This window comes from Octopus bimaculoides, chromosome 3 (genome assembly GCF_001194135.2).
Source record: "Octopus bimaculoides isolate UCB-OBI-ISO-001 chromosome 3, ASM119413v2, whole genome shotgun sequence".
Classification (NCBI taxonomy): Eukaryota; Metazoa; Mollusca; class Cephalopoda; order Octopoda; family Octopodidae; genus Octopus; species Octopus bimaculoides.
In genome coordinates this window covers 100,463,396-100,484,769 of record NC_068983.1, presented here as the reverse complement: position 1 = coordinate 100,484,769, position 21,374 = coordinate 100,463,396, and the positions used below count along the sequence as shown (strand labels likewise).

At 33.7% G+C, this 21,374-nt stretch overlaps 2 protein-coding genes across 10 annotated transcripts in view; one reads left to right on the top strand and one right to left on the bottom strand.

Annotated features, from left to right (window-relative positions):
• LOC106882638 (uncharacterized) overlaps nt 1-2,393 on the top strand; it is a 168,604-nt gene extending 166,211 nt beyond the window's left edge. For all 6 annotated transcript variants that reach the window (XM_052966366.1, XM_052966362.1, XM_052966364.1 and 3 more), the window contains one exon: nt 1,649-2,393. In XM_052966366.1, coding sequence (XP_052822326.1) covers nt 1,649-2,283 — 635 coding nt within the window. In that variant the 3' untranslated portion in view covers nt 2,284-2,393. The remainder of the gene's footprint in view (nt 1-1,648) is intronic.
• Nucleotides 2,394-4,165: 1,772 nt separating this feature from the next.
• On the bottom strand, nt 4,166-21,197 carry LOC106868665 (magnesium-dependent phosphatase 1). 4 transcript variants are annotated; one of them, XR_001409321.2, is made up of 7 exons: nt 20,527-20,634; nt 16,320-16,377; nt 12,298-12,408; nt 12,052-12,159; nt 8,733-8,818; nt 8,293-8,471; nt 4,760-4,868 (listed from the first exon to the last, which is right to left on the bottom strand). XR_001409321.2 is itself a non-coding variant. In XM_014914064.2 (6 exons), the coding sequence occupies exons 1-6, from the start codon at nt 20,573-20,575 to the stop codon at nt 4,385-4,387; spliced, it is 441 nt and encodes a 146-aa protein (XP_014769550.1). In that variant the 5' UTR covers nt 20,576-20,634; the 3' UTR covers nt 4,166-4,384. The 4 variants fall into 4 exon arrangements, 3 of the variants coding, with proteins under 3 accessions (XP_014769550.1, XP_014769537.1, XP_014769530.1); XM_014914064.2 differs by lacking the exons at nt 4,760-4,868; nt 8,293-8,471 and adding an exon at nt 4,166-4,413; XM_014914051.2 differs by lacking the exons at nt 8,293-8,471; nt 20,527-20,634 and adding an exon at nt 21,027-21,197 and having other exon boundaries at nt 4,563-4,868.
• Nucleotides 21,198-21,374: the final 177 nt, after the last annotated feature.

Sequence of the window (21,374 nt, the reverse complement as noted above, 5' to 3'; positions counted from 1 at the left end):
TGTATAGGAAAGTTGGTTATACATCTTTAGATGTATACCTGACTTTCCTACTATAAACTTAGAATATAACGGAACGCTGAACTCCAGACTATCAACTTAAACAACACTTTATTTAGGTGGTAAATATATACATCTTTAGTTCTTGTTGTTACAGCTTCTGTGTGTATGAGCATAGTTGTTGGGACGTTGTTCTGTAGTTGTGAGCGAGCTGTCGAGTGTAAGTCCGAAAGATGTAGAGAGACAGCTTAAATACGTCCATGCTCAATCGCTGGCCAGCGAGAAAGAGAATGAATTGAGCGGGAACGCTTGGTTGTTTAATTCTACGCATGCGCACGGCGTTACTACACATGTATCCTGCAAGCTGCAAATATTCACTCAAGCAACTTAAGAGCTGAGATACTCCAACGAATTTCAAATACACAGAAAATTTCAACCAATTCCATAAGAGATGCGGTCCAATTTGATCTGCTAGAACATTGGTTGCTAAAAAATAAACATCTGCAATTGAGAAAAGACCGACTCTGCACAAGGCAGATGACAAGATACAGTATCCTTGGCTAAACACTTAACTCTTACCATTCTAGCTGCACCTCGGAAGAGATACAACACACTGTTATAAATTGTTTCATTTGTTTCTAGAGCCAAGTAACAAGAAAACATTCAGGCATATTCTTCCATGAAAAGACTGCATCATCAGTAGTCACCATGGTTCAATGTCCTTTTTTTTTAAAAATGCAATATTTATTTGAGGATATTTTGAGAATATTAAATGTAAAAAGGAAACCTAACAATAAAGATATTTTCATTCCCCTTTATATTTTTCATTCCCCTGATTATTTTACCTCAATGCTTTCAATAATGAGAATAAAATATAGTTGTGAAATTCATTTACGGTTTCATTGACTGGCTCAAGAATATAATCAATTATAGTCATATATATTATTGATCGTCTAGCTTTCATAATTATATAGTCCAATTCAGTTCATGACTTATCTAAATAGATGTGGGATGCCGATGAGACAAACATATTTAAAAGATTGATAGAGAAGAAGCAGATCAGTATAAATGCTGTAAAATATGTCCCCTTTGGGTTGAGTTCATAATGTTTCTTCTTTATTTGCATAGCTAATAATATTTTCAGAGATACAACTCTTTTCTTTCCTTTCCACTAGATGTAAAACAGCGTAATAATTAATCTGGTGATAGGTATCTCTGATTATGATTAGGCAAATAAACAATAGGCATATTTAGTGTGACTAATTGTTTCAAAGATTACATATTAATGTCAGCTTTGTTGATAACATAGCTGAAACTTCCCAGTTTCACTGATTCCATTTAAATAACCATTTTTAGATAATTTTGCAAGAGTACCCAACAGTTAATAATTCAGTGTGCCCAATCACCATAGTTTTGGTACCTCAATTGCTTTTGTTTCATAGTCATCTCACTGTCAGTGTCTATAGATATTACACTGACTTCAAATAAACTCTCAAACCAGAATAACATTTTCATAAAATTCTCTTTATGTTCAGTTAATTGGCTATCCTTTACAGACAATAATATTTCTATAAAATATTAATGGGTTTGAATGTAAGATAATAAAATTGAGAAATATAATTCTAACTATTATTTGCTTTTATCACTTCAGGTTTGAGACTTCCTTTATGCAACCCACGCCTCGGTTATGGTGTTACTCAGATCATGTCCAATCACTATCCAGAACGTCTCGGCATGGTGATATGCCTTAACCACAGTCCAGTCTTCCAGGGCGTATGGAGAGCTATAAAAGCCTTCTTACATCCAAACACTGTAGCCAAGATGCTCCTCATTCGCTCTAGAAGCAAAGTACAGCAAACGTTCAGTAAATATTTCTCCCCTGAACTTACTCAATGGCTTCTTGAAGAAATTCGACTCAACAAACAAAAGCCATTTCCAGCTTCACAAAGGACGTTTTGGAATAAACCTGCCAAAAATGGTGATCATGACCCAAGAGGCTGTGCATCCTATGTTGCTAACTTCATTGAACCTTACTCAGAGAAAAGCCTCATATTAATTCCTGGCTTTCACAAACCACATCCTACTATTTTAGACAGCATCCGGGGCGTGTTGGATTCAGATAAAGAAGCTTCTTTAGATTCATCAGAACTCGAATCAAATTCACCGTTACCTGCTGATGAGGAGGATACCTTATCATACAGTGACGATGAACTTTCAAATATGGCTGATATCACTATTGATGAAGAATTTCAAATTCCTAAAGATTCAATTCCTATAAGATCTTAAACGTATTTTTCCAATATTTTATTTCAGATTAACTTAAATAACACCATATTGAATCTAATTTCATGAGATTATGTTTTATTTAGAGTAAATTCCATAAAATTAATATGGCATGTGGTCTTCAAAGTTTGCTATTTGACATGTTTTAATTCATTGATGAAACTATACAGTTTGTCTTTTAGGCTAAGATTGAAGATTTTCTCCTTAAGGCCATCTAGATATATAAAGACATATAGTAAGGTAATCGATTATAGAGTATTAGTATTAGAAATTTTGCTAGAGTGAAATTTTACATGTAGAGCATATAGGTAATTGTGAACCAAAAACAACTTTTATCAATGAAAATTCAAATATGATAAAAATCTTTAGTGATAAGAATTTCTGATCCAGGCCCTCGTGCAACTAATTAGTATGTTAAGAGTTACTAAAGAAAATGAAAGAAAAAAATCAAATGTGAAACACTTTTAAAAGTCATAAAAGATCAACACTAGAATTAAGTTCATATTTAACTGTGGAACAAGTTTTGCTTGCTTTTGAATTTGATCAAGGAGGAGAAAAATAGTACAAGAGACACTAGCTTGAATGTGAAAGTATTATTCCATGCAAGGATGAATAAACTTAAACGGATGAATATATTTGGAAGAAAGATAATGGTCATTTTGTTATAGAGAACCATACTTCAGAGCAGCTGAATTAACAATAGATCTAATACAATTCCAGACAAGATCTTTAGAAAATGTTAAACCTAGCAGATGAAGACTAAAATCTAAAGAAGACTGTAAGACACAAAAGTAGGAGTATCATCAGAGTCCCTGTAACGATTAACGGAAAGAAGTTTAGTTTTTGTAAGAACGACAAGGGGAAGAACTTGGCAATTTAAATTGATTAAAACATTAACTGGAGATATGCAATGGGCTGTGTATTTTTAATTCTTGGTAAGAATGATAACTCTGGATATGTTTCAGTTGTATTAGACTGTACTTCATTGAGGTGGTTTAACACATAACAGACCTTAGAATAACTGAAAGAATATAGTTTTTACATGAAATTATCCACTGATTATGTAATATAATTAACTGATGCTGGAAAATTTCCCAGGGATCACACTTCTCGAAAAGAACTGTCATTAATGCTAATGAGTTTTTTTTTTCTAATTATGGATACATTTTGACTAAAACTCCTTTTGAGCCAACTACATTGTTAGCCTGCACTAAACTATATGTTCTACATAAAAGCATCCCTGGAAAAATTTCTATTGTCATTATTTTAAATTGTCTTATAAGTCATCCTAAAATCTGCTAAGTACATGTTAGAGTATATATTACTGAGAAGATCTAAGACTGAAACAAGTGCAAAGTTGTTACTGTACCTACCACATATCAGACTCACTCCCAATAGGATATCTTCATTAATATACAGTTAAAATTTCAGACTTCCCTCCTTTATCATTCCTGACAAGTATTGTTTCTAATGCCATTTTTTTTTTTTTGTTTAATTTGATTAAAAATCATACCTTGTGTAACTTTGCACTAAACTATATAATATTTGTGCAAATGGTATATCGTATGCTTCTACACTACTCATTGAAATTGAACTTCTTACTCTGCTATGAACTCTCATAGAGCTTGAACTTTCGATTCAGTATTCAAATTTTATATGTACAGGGTGTCCAGAAAGTTTCCCTGATTATATATATGTACAATAAAATAAAAATCAGGCAAAACTTTCTGGACACCCTGTGCATATATTTATATATATATATATATATATATATATATATATATATATATAAATAAACTTGGAGTAAAAGGTTTTCACAAAATTTTCTCAGCAAAAAAAAAACATGTATTACTGTAAAACTTGAGACAAATTTTTGACCAATAGCAAGGTGTTATTTTATATTTTATTGGTAGTAAGTTGTTAAAATCAACGTAACATATTTTGCAACATTTTAAATCTTCACAGTCAATCAATCCTTCTTGTAAGAAGCATTTTAAGGCCAATAATGAAAGATCTGAAAAACAATGTTTTAACAGCACTCTTAGCTGGTGCTAAAGCCTGAGGTAGATCAGATATGTTGAAACTATAGATGCCCATAATATATTTAGCCATGTATTGTTTGATTTTCAGCTGCTAAAAGGAAAAGAATAAAAAACAAACACAGTGTATTCACAAGGACTAAAAGTACTCAGAGACATTAAAATGTTTACATGCTAGACTACAAAAATATAGTTAAAAAATATTCTATTGCTTTCAAGAAGATAAGTATACAAACAAATGAGTTCATTGCATCTTAAAAGTTAAATTTATTCTTTTAAATAATAAATATTTCTTAAAAACTGAAAACATATGTTAAGGTCTGATCAGGTTGGTTGTGTTACAGTAATCCTTCATTTTTGTGTATAAAAACAGGATGAAAGGATTTTGCAAAAGTCTAACATTAAATAATAGAAACAGTTACAGAAGATTTTCATAAAAGGCTAGCTAGGATGCAGCTTTTTTCTTGTTTTCAGCAAATTTTTTTAGTCCTTCTTTCATCACTTCTTTAGTAACTCCAGTGCCCTTGTGTACATGAATTGCTGTTACACCTACAAAATTTAAAAAAAAAATAACACAAACTAAATATATAATCTTTTTCCTTTCCATCTATTAAATATTTAGAGTATTATTTCCTTCCCATCATTGACTCCCACCCAGTACAAGTTACTATTTTCATTATAGTTACATTCATATATGGTTAGTCCAGGTATTCCCTTAATAATCACTATACAGAGATCCTACTTACCTTCCTTGCAATTTATGATCATCCCTCCCTATTTACTTTTTTGAAGAAGCATGATTTTGTTAGTTAACTATGTAGGTTCTAACCACTAAGTATACACATGCTTAGCCATCTTCTTCCAGTTGTCTTCATTCAAACTCCTTGCAGCATTCAAAATTACCTTAAAGTTCTTTAATTTATCTACAAGAATGGGATTCGGTCAGCAAATAGTGAAATTTGCGATTAAAGCCTTCAATAATAATCTCTAGTTTTACCTTTGTCAAATGGTGTCCTACACTAGATCAGTATGTCAATAATATTACTGTGGTGTCTCAGGTGGCGAGCTGGCAGAATCATTACCACACCAGGAAAAATGCTTGGCAGTATTTCTTCCCACTTTACATTCTGAGTTCAAATGCCACCATGGTTGACTTTGCCTTTCATCCTTTCAGGGTCAATAAAATATGTACCAGCTAAGTAATGGGGGTCAATGTAATTGACTTACACCCTCTAACGAGATTGCTGACCTTGTACCCAAATTTGAAACCATACTGTTAGCATCTAGTTTGAATTCAAGAATATCATCTGATATTTCTTGCTTCATTACCTTCATTTTCTTATTTCTTCTCTCCTATACACATATAAAAGAATAACAAAAAAAAAACATACATGCACAGGAGTGGCTGTGTGGTAAGTAGCTTGCTTACCAACCACATGGTTCCGGGTTCAGTCCCACTGCGTGGCACCTTTGGCAAGTGTCTTCTACTATAGCCTCGGGCTGACCAAAGCCTTGTGAGTGGATTTGGTAGGTGGAAACTGAAAGAAGCCCGTCGTATATATGGATATATATATATATATATATACATATATATATATGTATGTTTGTGTGTCTGTGTTTGTCCCCCCACCATCGCTTGACAACCAATGCTGGTGTGTTTACGTCCTCGTAACTTAGCGGTTCGGCAAAAGGAGACCGATAGAGTAAGTACTAGGCTTACAAAGAATAAGTCCAGGGGTCGATTAGCTCGACTAAAGGCGGTGCTCCAGCATGGCCACAGTCAAATGACTGAAACAAGTTAAAGAGTATGAACTTTTCTCTTATCTGCAAAGATTCTACACACACCACTTAATGAAATGAAGGAACATAGAATAAGTCTTTAGTATGATGAATATAAAACACAGTGGTTTTCTTTTCAGCCCTCAAATGCTTCCTTTATTTGAATTGGCAACTAATTTTCTCTCAAAACTATACTCTATCTTTGAAAAAGGAAGACACATGGATAATGTAGCCCTAGATATATTAAATCCTGAGAAAAAAAAGTGGAACAATAACAGCTGGAATATCTTCTCTCATGGGTTTAAATGGTCAGAGATGACTTTGGGCTAAACAGCAACAAGAGCTAAATTTCAAAATATTCCTACAAATTCCAGAGCAGTTTGCTGAGTCCATAGCTTTCATTTCACTACTATCTAATGATTAAACAGTTCTTGCATCTAGGACACATGTCATGCTCTGGCCTAGTTTACATTGCTTCTGTGGCCACCACCGAAAACTATTGCAATACTAGAAATAGCAATGAAATCTTCCTCAAGTCATACCCTACCATCTTACAAAAAGATGAAACAGTGGATAACATGGTCCTAGATATATTATCAGAAGTTATAGCTGGAATGATGCTGATCAAAGAGCTGCTCAAAATAGACAAAAATGATAATAGGTTGTTTTCAAAATCTACAATAGAAGAGAAAAAATATCTTATGTATATATGTTGGGAATAATATATACATGCCTGAATGTATATGTATAGGTGCAACTGTGGTATATAGGTGCAGGAGTGGCTGTGTGGTAAGAAGTTTGCTTCCCAACCACATGGTTCCAAGGTCGGTCCCACTGTGTGGCACCTTCAGCAAGTGTCTTCTACTATAGCCCTGGGCTGACCAAAACCTTGTGAGTGGATTTGGTAAATGAAAACTGAAAGAAGCCTGTTGTGTACATATATATAAATTTATGTGTGTGTGAGTGTCCTTGTTTGTTTGTCCACCACCAATTGACAACCAGTGTTGGTGTGTTTACATCCCTGTAACTTAATGGTTCAGCAAAAGAGACTGGTAGAAGTACTAGGCTTTAAAAAAGTAAGTCCTGGTGTCAATTTGTTCAACTAAAACCATTCAAGGCAGTACCCCAGCATGGCCACAGTCAAATGCCTGGAACAAGTAAAAGACACCTTTATAAACTTTTGCAAGGAAAAGATTTCAGCTTGCTTGCCTTCTGATTGATAAAAACAAATCAAAACTTTGAAGTCACTATCAGCCTTTTCCTTTGTAAAAGTTCATAAATATGCATTCTGTTGAAAAGTATTGAGTAATCTTTCAGTTTAATGTTAAATTGTTTTTATATATACAGCTTGATACAAAAAAACAAACATAGGTGCAGGGGTGGCTGTGTGGTAAGTAGCTTGCTTACCAACCACATGGTTCTGGGTTCAGTCCCACTGCGTGGCACCTTGAGCAAGTGTCTTCTACTATAGCCTCGGGCCGACCAAAGCCTTGTGAGTGGATTTGGTAGACGGAAACTGAAAGAAGCCCATTGTATATATGTATGTATATATATATATGTGTGTATGTGTGTGTTTGTCCCCCCAACATCGCTTGACAACTGATGCTGGTGTGTTTACGTTCCCGTAACTTAGCGGTTCGGCAAAAGAGACCGATAGAATAAGTACTAGGCTTCCAAAGAATAAGTCCTGGGGTCGATTTGCTCGACTAAAGGCAGTGCTCCAGCATGGCTGCAGTCAAATGACTGAAACAAGTAGAAGAGTAAAAAGAGTATTAATAAGTGTGTGTGTGTACGGATGGCATATGAGAACAGGCATAACTGAGTAGTCAAGAATTTTAGTTCTAATCATGAAATCTCAGACATGATCACACTGCATGGTATCTTAAGCATGAGTCTTTTATGACAGACTCAGTTCAATCTATGTCTTGTGAGTGAGATTAGATAAACAGAAACTATGTAGATGCCCATTCAATGGACTGTTTCTCCAATTGAATGTGCCATCTTTGTCAAACATAGTGCTATGTTGATTCTGTCTGAAAATGTCTGGAATACTCAGTTGCTTGCTCTATAACACTGTGTAACATTTTTTTTTTGTCTTTGGTCAGTAAGTGTTATTTCCTATTTTCTTCTATCTAGAAATAAAAGGAAATATTGCTTTTGTAACCTAGACATCAATATTTTGAAACTGACTTACTTGCCATTACATTTCAGATAGATTCAGTGCTGAGTTACAGAAATATTGTCATAACAAACGTTCTGCTTAATACCACAGATTTGCTTGACCTTAACCACTTGAGCATGTCCTTTAGTGGCTATCATGAGCAGGAGAAGAGGAGGGCATCATAGTGATGTGTTGAGAGGAATTATTTGGCACTTGAATAAATGGAACAAAAGTAAATTTAGAAGGAAATATTAGCCATTTTCCATACTTTCTAGGGGTAGGCAAATAGGAAATAACAGTTGTTACTCAAGGATAAAAAATCGTGTTACACAGTGTAATTCAAAGCAAAAACAATATTCATTCATGGAAGATCCAGTTTTGTTTTTCTCTTCCACATGTTAAGGCACATACACAAAGACATGCATGTAAAAGTGAAATGACGAAACAGTGAATTTATTAAAATATATTCTTACCTATGTTACCAACAGCTGTTACATTCCTCCCTTCATCATCAAAGAATAACATATCTTCATATGGGATGTTGCTGTGTTTCTGAAACCTTGATAGCAAAATAGAAGACTTTTCTGTAAGGCTGTCTGTTTTCACCCCCTTTTGATTCTATTAGCTTTATTTTATTAGAAGATAATATAAATAAAATGGTATAAATCTAAATGGTTGGACTCATCACAAACTGAAATTGCTGCTGGCAACTGGAATTTCTTCTTGAATTAGTATGTTATGTGAACTTAATGTACTGAAATAAAGTTTGCATTTTTCTCATAGCATGGTTTATAGTGAGTGTGTGTATGAATGTGTTTGAGTAAAGGTTTACATACATACACTGACTGCAGTTATTGCAGAGGTTACCCACAGGACAGCCCTGGTCAGATCCATTCCAGCTGAAATCATCCTGTTTCTCTTAATCATGCTCAATGCATCCAGGACCACACTACCTCATGTTTCCTTTTATAACAAATTAGAGCATAATGTGAGAGATGCAAGCTATTTCTAGTAAGCAGTAAGCTGAGTGACCACATAAAAGTTCCCTTGTTGGATTGCGATGTGGCTGCACATGTGCACAAGCATGGCTATGCAAACACACACAAGCCATATAAGCAAGGTTGTATACATTTCTGAGTAATGATCTTAAACCATACACTGACATTTATCATTTAAAGGTTATTCTCAGAAAGTAGGTTAGTTGCCCTTAGACCATTCATAATGACTCAGACTGGAGATCAGAGATAAATTGTGCAACAGTGATATGATTGAACATCAGTATAAAAGTCTGCAGGTTGTTTAAAGTAAAACATGGGCTAATTCTGAGAGAGAAATATTAAAATACAAATATGAGCCAAGTGTGTGAGATACCACACTAGAAGTAATGGCAGACGTTGTGAACTGATAGATACATTTGTAAGTGATATGGAGTTAACAAGTTCAAGCAAACAAAGACTGTGTGTAGAATGGTTTGTGTTACGACAGTGTACATCACACTAGCAACCTCAGTGTTAGAGTGATCTACACTGGTCTTCATACCGCTATAAGTCTACAAAAAGTTGTACAGCATTGGACCATTAGGACTTTTCTATCAGATAATTGGATTTTTTGTAGGAGGAGGGAGTAACAGGTAAGGAAGATGACCAGTTCTATCAAACCTTTGTGAGAATTATCTCAAAGGAATATCCAACTGAGATATTGTATTGATCCCTCTTATTTGCCCCAACACAGTATAATTTTGCCCTGTTTTTTTATCAGCCAGTACTCCCTCTCCTCTGGGCTACCTCTATTGCCATCCATCACTTACTCTTTATCTCTTCACCCACAATTATCTTTATCCACCTCTGATATTACCAATCACATCTCTCAATTCTACCCTGAAATATTCATGCCTTTCTTCCATCATATACTCTTTCTCCTTCCACTCTCCTAACCATTCTAGTTTCTCTCCCTGTTTAAAAGAGCAAATGTTCACACTCTATGTTATTCACTCTAATTCCAGCCTTCTAAATTACCCTTTTTGTTGTCATTGCTCCTTCTCCTATTCCCTCAAATTACACACCATAGAATACTGAGCACTCTCTAACACTGTACTGGTGCAAGGATGGAACCTGCCATGATCCCTCTATAGGTGAATAATGAACACGACTACATTTCTAATGATGATGTCACAAAAAAAATGTAAAGTTGTTGACAAATGAGCAAAGAAACTGTAGAAACCAAGCCAAATGACATATGTGAGCACCAGCCTTTAGGATAGGAGTAGATCACATTTAAAAAATGATACAGAACATGAAGAACCATCCAACCCCTCCCAGCACAAAAAGCATACATAATGATGAAAATAAAGGTATTTTAAAGGCCATGATTGTAAATATCATTGTGTGTGTGTGTGTGTGTGTATTATATATATAGAGAGAGGCAATTATGCAGAAAAATAAATGAGATACATTAGATATATCAAATATAATAGTCTGAGTATGAAATAGAAAATATGTATATATGTATACATGCAAAACGAGAGAAAGCAAAAGCCAGAGACTTTCAGATGATGAATTTATATTAAAAGGTTCAACTTACAAAGTGAAAATTAACAGGGTGGAAGAATATATATATATATATATATATATACTGCAAATGTATATAATATTTCAGTTTAGACTTCACAAAGCCAATCAACTAGCTGGCTAGGTTTCATTCTGTTGGGTCTGACAAAGGTTTATCATTAACATAATAATGTTTGAACGAAATGTTCTATTAAACATAGATAAAATGAGAGCCAGTTTGAAACAATGAATGCAGAATGAAGACAATGAATAAGAAGAAACTTGTGAAAGCTGACAGGGCTTCTATGACAGTAAATTTCACACAATGATAGAAACTTGTTTATACTCAGAGGCAAAAAAAAAATGTATATAGATCCAGAAGAGAGACCCAGTACTTCAGAATAATACAAAAGTGAAACAACATGGTAAAAAAAACCGAGAAGAAATGAAACAAATAAAAGTAAAAGAGCTGCAGAAAGTAGGGCCTAGATATTTCTTTAGAGAAATGTCACCTTACCAAAATAAAAGAAAAGCAGAGTTTAATGTTCCTCACAGTACTTAGAACTGTGAGATAGTGCATCAGAACAAATCAACGTATTTTAAAAAGAAATGTGTCTTAAATATCAGCATACTTGTTATCAATGGTTATTAACTAATGGATATGACAAATATGTGAAATTAGAAAATATTAGGTATGAAAAGAAGGATACTTCATAGTATATGGATCCAATACATGTCAACAAGAATAAAAGATATTAGAAAATGAATGGTGTCAATTAATGTTGGAAGTGGTGGTAGGTTTTGATACAGACATGAGAATCTCTGAAATTGATCAGATCATGAATTCAATATGTAGAAGGATTCAGAAACAGTACTAGCAATTTATGATAATCTCAGAATGCTTTATTTTAATATTACAGTCTTACATGTGAGGGGATATAGCTGATTATCTTAAGATCTTTCTATACTAATCACCAAAGAATGAAAAGCAAAATTAATTTTAGCAGAATGTGAATGTTGAATGTAGAGGGTACTATTTTTATTCTCCAACTTAGTCTCTGAAACTTGTTTGTATTTTCTCATAACTTTGTTTTCAAATTCAACCATCTAAATTTTCTCTATTGGAAAACAAAACAAAACATTATACTCGACTTTATACAAATAACTATCATTTTGAAAAGGTATGGAGGTATGATACATGTTACTAATAATGTATTACAGGAGAAATATTAAATGTAATACATACTGGGAAAAATGAATTGTTTTTTCTCCTGGATAAATCTCAGAAAATTCAAAATATTTACTCCAGTTAAATAAATCCATCAACTGCTTTGCACTTTTAATTGCACATGTTCTAGAGAAATCAAAAGAAGAATTCAACAGAAAATTCAGATATTTCTAATGAAAAAATTACATTCAGAAGTAATTTTTATAAATAAAAATAGCATATTTGACTGCATGATTAATCCAGAAATATAACGAACTGAAATACCTGGAAGCAACACCAAGCTTATAACCTTCATTTTGAAGGGACTGCAACACCTCTGGAACTTCAGGGTAATGTTTCACGTGGTCTCCAAGGGAATCATATACTTTATCCTTCCTAATAAAAAGGAAATTCAAATAATTATCATATACAGGCTTGACAAAGAATGGAAAGAAAATTTATCTCACCCTTCAATACATTTATGCAAAATTTAGCTACTTGTCAGCAGTAACTCAGTTGATCCAGAATTAAAGAGAAAATCTGACAGCAATAACTGAATTACATTGCCCTGTGTTACTTAACAAAAAGTAAAAACTATTACTTTTCCTCCATCAACTGCATTTGTAACAATAGATTTTGTTTTACATTTAGTCTAAGGCAGTGTTCCATAACCGGTTTACCATGGCACACTGGTGTGCCACAAGATGATGCTAGGTGTGCCGTAGTGTAACCTGAATATAATTTTTTTCCCTATACTTTTAGTTCAGGTGTGCCACTGAATTTTGAAAAGAATATAAGTGTACCGCAAGTGACAAAAGGTTGCAGAGCATTGGTCTAAGGGAAGGACAGTGCTCATAATCTTCACTAGTCTGCAATACTAGTGATGCCAATATTTTTTATCTTTTATCTCTTACTTGTTTCAATCATTTGACTGTGGCCATGCTGGAGCACTGCCTTGAAGGGTTCTTAGTCAGGCAAATTGACCCCAGGACGTTTTTTAAACCTAGTACTTATTCTATTGGTCTCTTTTACCCAACTGCTAATTTACAGGGACATAAACACACCAAACTGGTTGTCAAGCAGTGGTGTGGGACAAACACAAAGGCACACACACATACATATATATATATATGATGGGTTTCTTTCAGTTTCCATCTACCAAATCAACTTACAAGGTTTTGGTCTGCTCAAGGCTATAGTAGAAGACACTTTCTCAAAGTGCCACATAGTGGGACTGAACCTGAAACTATGTGATTGGGAAGCAAACTTTTTACCACACGTCACACTGTGGTTTATATATTGTTTGAACTTCTATAACAGAAGATTTATAAGAAAAAATGTAGTGAGGGAGGCAGTTTCTGAATATGAATTATTACAAAGAAAAGTGTTTAGGGTTTGTTGTAATGAAATACAATAGAGAAGATGAGAGGCAGGTGCAACAGACAGGCTAGCATGTACCATACAAGAGGAGTAGAAAATATAGTAAGACAAAAGAGAAAATAAGGAGGAATGCTGAAAGAAGTAGAAAATCTGAATATTTAACCCTTTAACATTTAAACAGGTTATATCCAACCCAAATATTCTATTTCATGTTCAAAGCAGCCAGATCTAGCCTCTCACACCTATCCTACAATGTAATTTTTGAAACAAGCAATTACATCATTGAAAACTTGAAGCAACAAAATGCATTAATTCCAAGCAATATGAATGAATAAAAATTACATTTGATAGAGTAATCTGAATGCTAAAGGGTTAAACAAAACTGAGGACTGTAGACAATAATACAGTTGCTTTTGTTTAATCCCATTTAGATCTGATTGAGAAGGCTTATGGCTCGAAATATTCCAGCTATGACCATTCCTATCTTAGTAGAAGTATGTTTAACTATATCATTCAATGTGTTCTTTTCTTTCTTAAAACAGAAAAGTGTGATTTGAGGGAGATTTGACTACTATTTCTATCAGTTCCATGCAGAGGCTTCCTTGTTAACTTGACAAAATACAGTAGAGAAATATACATTAGCAACAGAGGTATTATCAATACTGAGAGATCTGAGAGATAATAATTATCCCAACTTAAACATGGATGTTCTGCTAGAACAAACTATACTGTGGTAGATACAATGAGAGAAACTCATATTGATTTTTAGTGCAAAATGTACTCTTGTTTACATCACTAACAGAGATATAGATCCCTGCCACCTCCAGTGCTAAGACCACCAGATCATGTGATTTTGTCCTTCCTTTGTTTTATCAATGATGGACACTCAACTGCTAGAGGTAGCAGCAACTTATCTCCCCACCAGCAATATATAGAAAAACAGTACAAGAACAGGTGCTGGTGTTGAAATTAGCCAGTGTGTTTGTTAAAAAATATATATAAGTGACAGAGAAGAAATATTTATCTCCACTTAAACATGGATGTTCTGTTAGAACAATCTATACTGCAGTAGATACCATCAGAGAAACTCTCATATTGGCTGCTGTTGCAAAATGCACTCTTGCTTATATCACTAGTGAGGAGATAAATCTCTGCCACCTCCAGCGCCAAGACCACCAGATCACATGATTTCAATCTTCTTTGGTCTTATCAATGATGGATGCTTGACTGCTAGAGGTAGCAGCGAGTCATCTGCCCACCAGCGTTATATAGAAAAGCAATGTCAGAACAGGTGCTGGTGTTGCAATTAGCCAGTGAGCTTGTTAAAATATATATATTAGTGACATAGGTAGTATTAATACTAAAAAGATATATCTATACCCACTTAAACATGGATGTTCTGTTAGAACAATCTATACTGCAGTAGATACCAAGAGAGAAACTCTCATATTGATTTTTAGTGCAAAATGCCCTCTTGTATTTATATAACTAGTGGGTAAACAAATTCCTGCCACCTCCAACACTGAGACCACCAGATCATGTGATTTTTTACCTTTCTTGGTTTTTATTAATGATGGATGCTTGACCACTAGAGGTAGCAGTGACTCAGATAAACACAAGTGCATTTTGCATCAAAAGCCAATATGAGAGTTTCTCTCACAATATTTACTGCAGTAGAGAAAGTTAGTGCAGGAATGAGAAGGAATAAGTTGTGATAGTTAAACAATATCAGGCTGCTGTTGTTTAACCCAGGTTAGTCTTCATCAAACAAGCCATTAATCAAAAATATCTCAGCTTTGACCATCACATTTTTTTTTTTTCAAAGATAGTCTGTGTAGCATTGCATTATCCAATCTATCTTTTCTTCTTCTTTTTAAAGATAGTAAGATATGGTTGGGAGGGAGATTTAGCTGCTACTACTAGCTGATTGAGCAACCACATAGGGGTTTCCTTGTTAGTTGAACAATGATATAGTTGCAGAAATGGGGAAGAGTCGATACTATGGCTGCAAGATTTTAACAATATTCCAATTATGAAAGATACATAAAAGCATTATTGTAAAACAACATAAAAAATCATGAAAAGGGGTTGGTGAATAATGTAGTTAAGAGAAGTTGGAACATAAATCTTTTTTTTTTTTTTTTTGTAGAAACCAAATAATAGTGCAGTTATGGAAAACAACATTTAAGAGACCACTGGTGACACAGTCATTTCTTATTTTGTACAATTAATATTTCCTCAAAAAATCAGTAGGTTCAAGATGATTTGTAATCAGTTTGAAGAAATTACAAAATAATGGAAATTTTTAAAATATAAATGTAAACAGGGAATGTGAAGTCATTTACAGGTAAAATACATCTGTTAAGGCAAGTAAAATAATTAAGAATAAGAGTTAATTTTCTTCTGAAAAGAAAAGCAATGGTAATCCATCTCATAAGATTCTTTTATCTTTTGAATCTAAAAATGAAAAGTATCAATCTAAAATTAAATGACTAAATATTTACAAAGAGTTGTTGCTTTTAAGGTTATAATTTTACAACATTATTTATATTGATTCAATCACTGACTACCTTTGAATGTCTTATATCTGAATTTTTAAATGCTCTTAATCTGGAAATCTAGTCTGGAACTACACACATAATGAGGAAGGGCTAAGACAACTAATGAAGTTATTAGTATTGTAAATAAATGATCCCAAAATGAGGTTAATAAATTACTAAATTATGATCTTAATCTAAAATTGTTAGCAAACAGTGGAATCTAAGTACTTCTAGCAACTGAAAAAATGAAAAATAGCTAATAATTCAAGTGAATATACAACATAACATTGCTAAAAAGTGAACAGAATCTAAAATTGGTAACTAAATACACAGAAAGTCAAACAATAGACTTATCCAAATTCAATATTTATACAAGCCATATCTTACCTTAATTCAAAAGGTGGCGAAACATGTGTGTCAACCCAGAAAGGCCACAAAGTATAATCTATTAAAAATATAAATCAATACATAATGATAATGATGGTGAAAATAACACCAAGTTTTTGATTAAGTTTAGCTTTTTGACATTCAGAGTAATGGTTATTTATTCACATTGTTCTGAATTAATCATGTATTATCTTGTAGCTTTGAGATTTTGATGAGTTAATTGTTAATTTTTAGAATGATATTGTTGGGTTGGTGTGCAAGGCCAGATCTGGCTTATTTAAGCATAAAAGAAGTAGAATGCTAAAGGGTTAATATTTTTTAGAGGAAACTTAAAGATCTTGAAGAATCAAGATCGTTTCCAAATCATTTCAATAGAAAATTGGAATAATTTCACTTGAATTGAAATCAAGTTCAGTAAGAATTTACTATCCAATCAAAGCACTTTCTGCATTATGAGGTAAGTTGTTTAATAATAGGCATAAACACTTTATACTAACACCATAATACTTAACTTGAATAAGAGCATTACCAGACTTATGACACTGAGCCATTAGAATTTCTTTTTAATAAAAATAATCATGTCTTTTCTCTTATGGTCATTTCTCAATATATCTATTTTTTCTCAGAAATAAGAATTAGGTTGAATATATTGGCTAGTTTAACACAGTCACCTGACCCTTGAGAATCTTTAACAGAATTTATTCCATTGCAAACATACTACAGTTTGAAAAGATAGTCAATTGATGTTCAGCCTTCAACTATCTTTTCTTGTGCAGTGACTCAGAAGGTGGAATCAATTTCCCAGCAGAGGCTCTTTGCCAGACAAAACTGTGGTCCAAAAACATGGATAATGTCATGAGTGGCGGAGACACATAGCTTCATGTCCTCCTCTCTCTAAATTCATGATATCCCAGTGTACACAGGATTTTGAGAGGCCAAACACAGCTACAATTTGCAGCATGACTGCTCCTAGAAAGTGTAGTGATTAGCAGTAACTCATGAAATAGTGTTTCCATTTCCCTCCTCTACCCAAACCATAAAGATGTTTATTAACATGAACAAGAGTCAGTCAGTTGGACAATTATCTCCCCTTTACACTAATCTCTGTGAAACTTTGACTCATTTCATAAACAGAAATCTCAGAAACAACCTGTAACAGATACATATTAATCTACCCTCTGTCAACAGCACCAAAATGCAAATACTACATACATCTAGTAAAGAGTATTGCACTGTGTATAAGCAATAAACAACTAAGGTTCTCAAAAGAAAAGCCTCTCAATTTCTGATGATTTCTCATGGCAATCACGTACCTACACAATTTTGCTGAATCTGCATCACTAAGATTAAGCTTCTTCAGAGATAGAAACTATGTCTACTCTGAAAAGTTGTGGACCTTATATGAAACTAACCACAATATGACAGCTTCACCTGCTAGAAATAACAGCCAAATCGCCTTCATATCACAATTTACTGTCTTACAAGAGGGAAGGATGCATTGATATTGTAATCCTCAATTAACTATGCCTAAAAAAATGGGATGGTCATGGCTGGAATAGCTTTGATCATAGGTCTGCTCGACGTGTAGTGCTCACATATTAGCCATAGTACTTCAGTACTACACAAACATTCTAGACTGCATTCAAAGAAGGTCATTTGACTGATTAACAGAAACTCAGCACATTGCATGCACTAGACCACACATACTGTTTCTTCTCCAAGTCTCTTTTACCATAATGAGAAATGTATATTTTCATCTAAACTTGTAAGATCCATACTACCCTCCACATTCATTTAATGTACTCAGCTATCTTACTGTGCTTAGATCTAACCCAGTGGTTCTCAACTGGGGTCCATATCTCTGCATGCAAAATAGTAAATTGGGTACCCATAGAAGGGTTTCAAATTAAGGGTCTAGAAAAAAAAAATTTGCTTTAGAAGTATTTACTGTAAGAAACAGCTAGATTATTTTTTCTCTAATGTCTTACATAGCTCAAACTACACAAGTTCATGTGTGATGAACACAATAGAAATTTTGAAAGAAGTATCTATAAAACTAGTTTTTAAATATCGAATGACTATGGGGGTCCACCAGAATAAAACAATCAAAAGGGGTTCACAAATAAAATATGGTTGATAACACTGATCTAACCCAATAATCTCCTCTAAAGATATAATTCATAGGAATCCTAGGACAAGCCAATTTTTCCTGTAGATATTGGTTTCAAATTTTGATACAAGGCCAGCATGTTCGGGAAGGGGGCTAGTTGATTACATCGACCCCAGTGTTCAACTGGTATTTATTTTATCAACCCTAAAATGATGTACGTTAATGTCGACCATGGCGGAATTTGAACTCAGAATCTGAAGATGGACGAAGTGCCACTGAGCATTTTGCACAGTGAGTTAACAATTCTGCTAGCATATCGCCTTTAATTTTTCTATAATGGTTTCAAGTCCTGGCACAAGACCAGCATGTTTGAGGAAGGTAATAAGTCGATTATATTGACCCCAGTACTCAACTGGTATTTATTTTATCGACTCCAGTGCTCAACTGGTTCTTATTTTATCGACCCCGAAAGGATGAAAGGTGGAGTTGATCTCGGCAGAATTTGAACTCAGAATCTGAAGACGGGCGAAATGTTGCTAATAAATACCCTGGTTTTTAGCACAGAAAGAAAGGATGATAAAAATGAACAAAATACTTCTATACACGATGGAGATTATAATAAAACAAATGAAATTTCATAAACTAAGTTACTATTTCAATTAATAGCATTCTAGTTCATGTCTACTTTCTTTCTTTCTTGCCTTTAACCCTCCAACGCGGAGTATAGGCCACTTATAATTGAATTCCATGTCGCATAATTTTTCGCTTCTGTACTTATACTCTGCCATGAATGCCCCCCTTTCTCTAGTTCCTTTTGTGGTGATCTACACCACGAGTTCTTAGGCCTACCTCTCTTTCTATATCCATCCGGATTCCACTGCAAAGCACTTTTCGTTACATTTGGTGTGTCCTTTCTAATTGTGCTACCAATTCACTTCCACTTTTTCTTAAATATTTCCTCCCTAATCGAAACTTGATTCGTTCTTTGCCATAGCTCCATATTGCTTATGTTTTCGGGCCAACTGATTTTAAGTATACTATGCAAGCACCTGTTGATGAATGATTATATTTGCTTATTTGACTTAATTGTTGTTCGCCATGTCTCAGCCCCATACAATAACACCGCTTTTACGTTAGTGTTAAAAATTCTTATTTTGTTCTTTATTGAAATTAGACATGAACCATGTTTTCCCATAATGGTACATGTCTACATAGAAGGATAATTAAAATACATATAGCTTCTATTTAAATATTTTCGTCTATTAAAAAAGTATTTTGCTGTCATTAAGCGTACAAAAAAACGAAACTACACTGGTTATTTATACCTACAAGACGTTTTATTTCTCTTTAGAACAATATATTTTTACCCCTTGTTACAGACGATAAAAATGTAACATCAAGGTCTCTGTCAAAGATCCTACTTAACATGCACTGGAAAAATAATATGAAAATCTTAAAACAATATATTGCTATATAAATTCGAATTGGTTGTATACAACCGCATTTAACTTTCACTTTTGTTTACAGAACACAGAATTTTAAACAAACGTCAAGGAAAATTTCTGGCTAGTGACTGAGCACCAACCACACCCTATATCATAGTACTTTTATGTTACAAAACAAAAAAATACAGGAACAATTACAGAACAGTTAAGGAGACCGAGACTCCACTGTCAATATCACTTCTAATCTTCAGTAATAACAGAAAATCTACGAAATAACTAAACATTTATAGAATTTTCATAGAAAAGAACAGTAATTCTATTAGAGCATGTTTTACAAACGAACATTATGAATTTAGGAGAATCTGAGATCGCCGGGTAAGAGAGGTTAATTACAAAGCAGTTATATAACAGGACTATAAGCGCGCGCGCACACACACACACACATATTCAGGGAAGTGTCAAGTTCAAAAAGCCATGTTCATCCAATTAGAATAAAGTATTGAAAGGTAAGCGGGCGAATGAATAAAATATTTAATCCACAATTGTTATACCGACAAAATATATTTTTATTTGTCGGGCTAATGATGAATGGATTTTACATATATATATAGCCACTTTGTAATATATAAATAATAATAATACCATACTCTACCTAAGTCAAATACAATAAGCTTTGGTTTGTCTACATAGGACACCGCCATACCGGACACAAGTCGATAACTAGAGAACGAGAGTGATCTCCCTTACGTTATATCGCCAACATCTTAACCACAAACTCATATTGATCAAAATTATTGCAAAACCTTGTGGTTCTGTTTTTTTTTTAAATAAGCGGACACATTATGTTTTCTTCCTTTTTACTACACAATGTATGAAATATGAATTTTATATTTATAAAAAAAAGCAATGAAAACTATTTTAACATTTTTAACGAAATATATTTTCATAAGAAGTTTTCAATTATTTATTTAATCTAATATTGTTGCTATGCTCCGTTACTATGTTCTATTACTGCGCATAATTTCTTTGTGTAATACATCTTAAAATATCTTCTGCGTTTAGTATGTGGAAATATATACGGGGTGGCCAAAATAGGTAACTGGGGCAAATTGAGTAATTTCTGATTTTTTTTGTTTGTTATTTTCTTCCTACCTGTTTCATTGCATTGCAAGTATTGCATCATCGTTTTCTACCGTTGCATCATCTTTGGGATTAAAAATTGGTCAGTATATGTTATGTTTCCCTCGGGTGACTCGCAGAGATAACACAACGAGTTATACAGTTTAATTATTACATTTATTGTTCAATTACATACAAAGAACGCACTCACCCAATGTTCGTTATGAATAAACAAAAGTCATGTCCGCCATATATATATCAATGACATTTTACTACGACAGTCCCACAAGACAACAACAATGAAACAATGAACTCAGACGAACCACATGACACACGGAACGTCAGACGAATTACATATCTAACAGTCCATATAACAGTATA

Excerpts from the sequence above, each read along its gene's own strand:
- LOC106868665 (XM_014914044.2), bottom strand. The coding sequence starts at position 20,575 with ATGGCGGTGTCCTATGTAGACAAACCAAAGCTTATTGTATTTGACTTA. Across the intron at positions 16,378-20,526 it reads GCTTATTGTATTTGACTTAG|ATTATACTTTGTGGCCTTTC; the intron begins GTAGAGTATGGT and ends TATTTTTAATAG. Across the intron at positions 12,160-12,297 it reads AAGCTTGGTGTTGCTTCCAG|AACATGTGCAATTAAAAGTG; the intron begins GTATTTCAGTTC and ends TGATTTCTCTAG.